The sequence below is a fragment of the Montipora foliosa genome, chromosome 10, assembly GCF_036669935.1.
Source record: "Montipora foliosa isolate CH-2021 chromosome 10, ASM3666993v2, whole genome shotgun sequence".
NCBI lineage: Eukaryota > Metazoa > Cnidaria > Anthozoa > Scleractinia > Acroporidae > Montipora > Montipora foliosa.
Window position 1 is genome coordinate 16001274 of NC_090878.1, and position 1446 is coordinate 16002719.

The 1446-nt window shown below is 39.0% G+C and overlaps 1 protein-coding gene across 1 annotated transcript in view; it reads right to left on the minus strand.

Moving 5' to 3' along the window:
- The window catches only part of LOC137974136 (uncharacterized), a 17770-nt gene extending 17243 nt beyond the window's left edge, over window positions 1-527 (minus strand). The window contains exon 1 of the mRNA XM_068821040.1: window positions 368-527. Coding sequence (XP_068677141.1) covers window positions 368-445 — 78 coding nt within the window. The 5' untranslated portion in view covers window positions 446-527. The remainder of the gene's footprint in view (window positions 1-367) is intronic.
- Window positions 528-1446: the final 919 nt, after the last annotated feature.

The window sequence follows — 1446 nt, forward strand, 5'->3', positions numbered from 1 at the left end:
TAAGTAAGTTAACACAACAGAAAGACGCTAACCTCATTTTGACACCAAAATGCTGAGCAACTTCAGAATACCCGGCCACAGCTAACCACTATTGTTTTCCCTATGCGGCATCTTTTGAAGAACAAGACTTAACACAAGAGAGCCTATTCTTATTCAATGAAATGCAAATAAGTGGCCGGGTATTCTGAAGTTCAGCCCCACCTTTTGCAGCGAAAATTTATTGAAACAAACAACACATGTGCTATTAGAGGCAAAAACCCCTTCCTATTTCATTACTCGCGTGAAGAGAAGATACGCAATATCGCAACAAAATAAATTCCATCAAGTGAAGCTTTGATCCTCGCAGTTATGAACGCAATTTACTTACCACACTCAAGATGGCAAGCACCAAAACTCCAGTCTTCAGGTCACAACCGCAGCAACAACTGCGTACTAAGACAGCCATGTCGATAATGTGCGCTTCGTAGTTCGTTTAGCAGTTCGAGAGCAAATAAAAAACCTCATGGTCATGGCGTGTTGGTATGTGTTAAAATTACGTCAAAAGCGGGAACCAATCAGGGCACGCATCCATTCAGCTGTGCTGCCATCCATCAGCCAATCACAATACTAATAATTAATTCTTGCTGTCACTTTTCTTAATCATTGGGCGTTTTCCATTTACAAAAAAATTCCGGATCGGGTGAAAAACGCCAAGTGATACATACATACATACATACATACATACATACTTTATTTGTCTTGTAGGTCAATAAAAAAGGGCAGCTAAAAAGCTGATGTGGGCCTAGAACTAAAGTGTATCTACAAAATTTAAAAAAATTAAGTTAACGCACTTACGAATTATTTACAATAAATAAGAAAGATTTTACGCGCCACAATTTAAAAATGTGGCCGTGAATAGCCTGGAAGTGGTGAGACCTTTCAAAACTTGTAAATGGAACACACATTTCCATCGGAGAGTTTCAGAAGTTCCGTTTATTCCGGAAATTTTCCAGTAGAACGAACCAAAAACGTGTGTTCCATTTACATCCCAACCGGAATTTCCGGAATTTCTTGCTAAATGGAAAATGCGCACTTGTCTTAACTTCCATTATTTCAAACCAAGGTTATGGAATTTCAACGATTTGTATTTTTTCGGCTCTCCTTGTAAAATGAAATTTCAAGTTTTCAACAATCCGATGATTGTAAAGACTCTCAAGTACTCGAAAGGTATGCAAAGCGCGCTCCTCGGCTCAGGTTTCGTAACCTCCATTGATTGTCATATATCTTTAGCTTGTATTGTATCAGGGGCACCCAACGATAATTTTCGGGGGCAACCCTAAAACCCGGAATCTGGAAACCGGAATCACAGTACAATACAGAGAGTAAAAACTATCCTAAACATTCATAAAAGCTAACCTTAGGCCTAATTAGGCCTAAACAAACGTTTTTAGGCCTAATTAGGCCTAA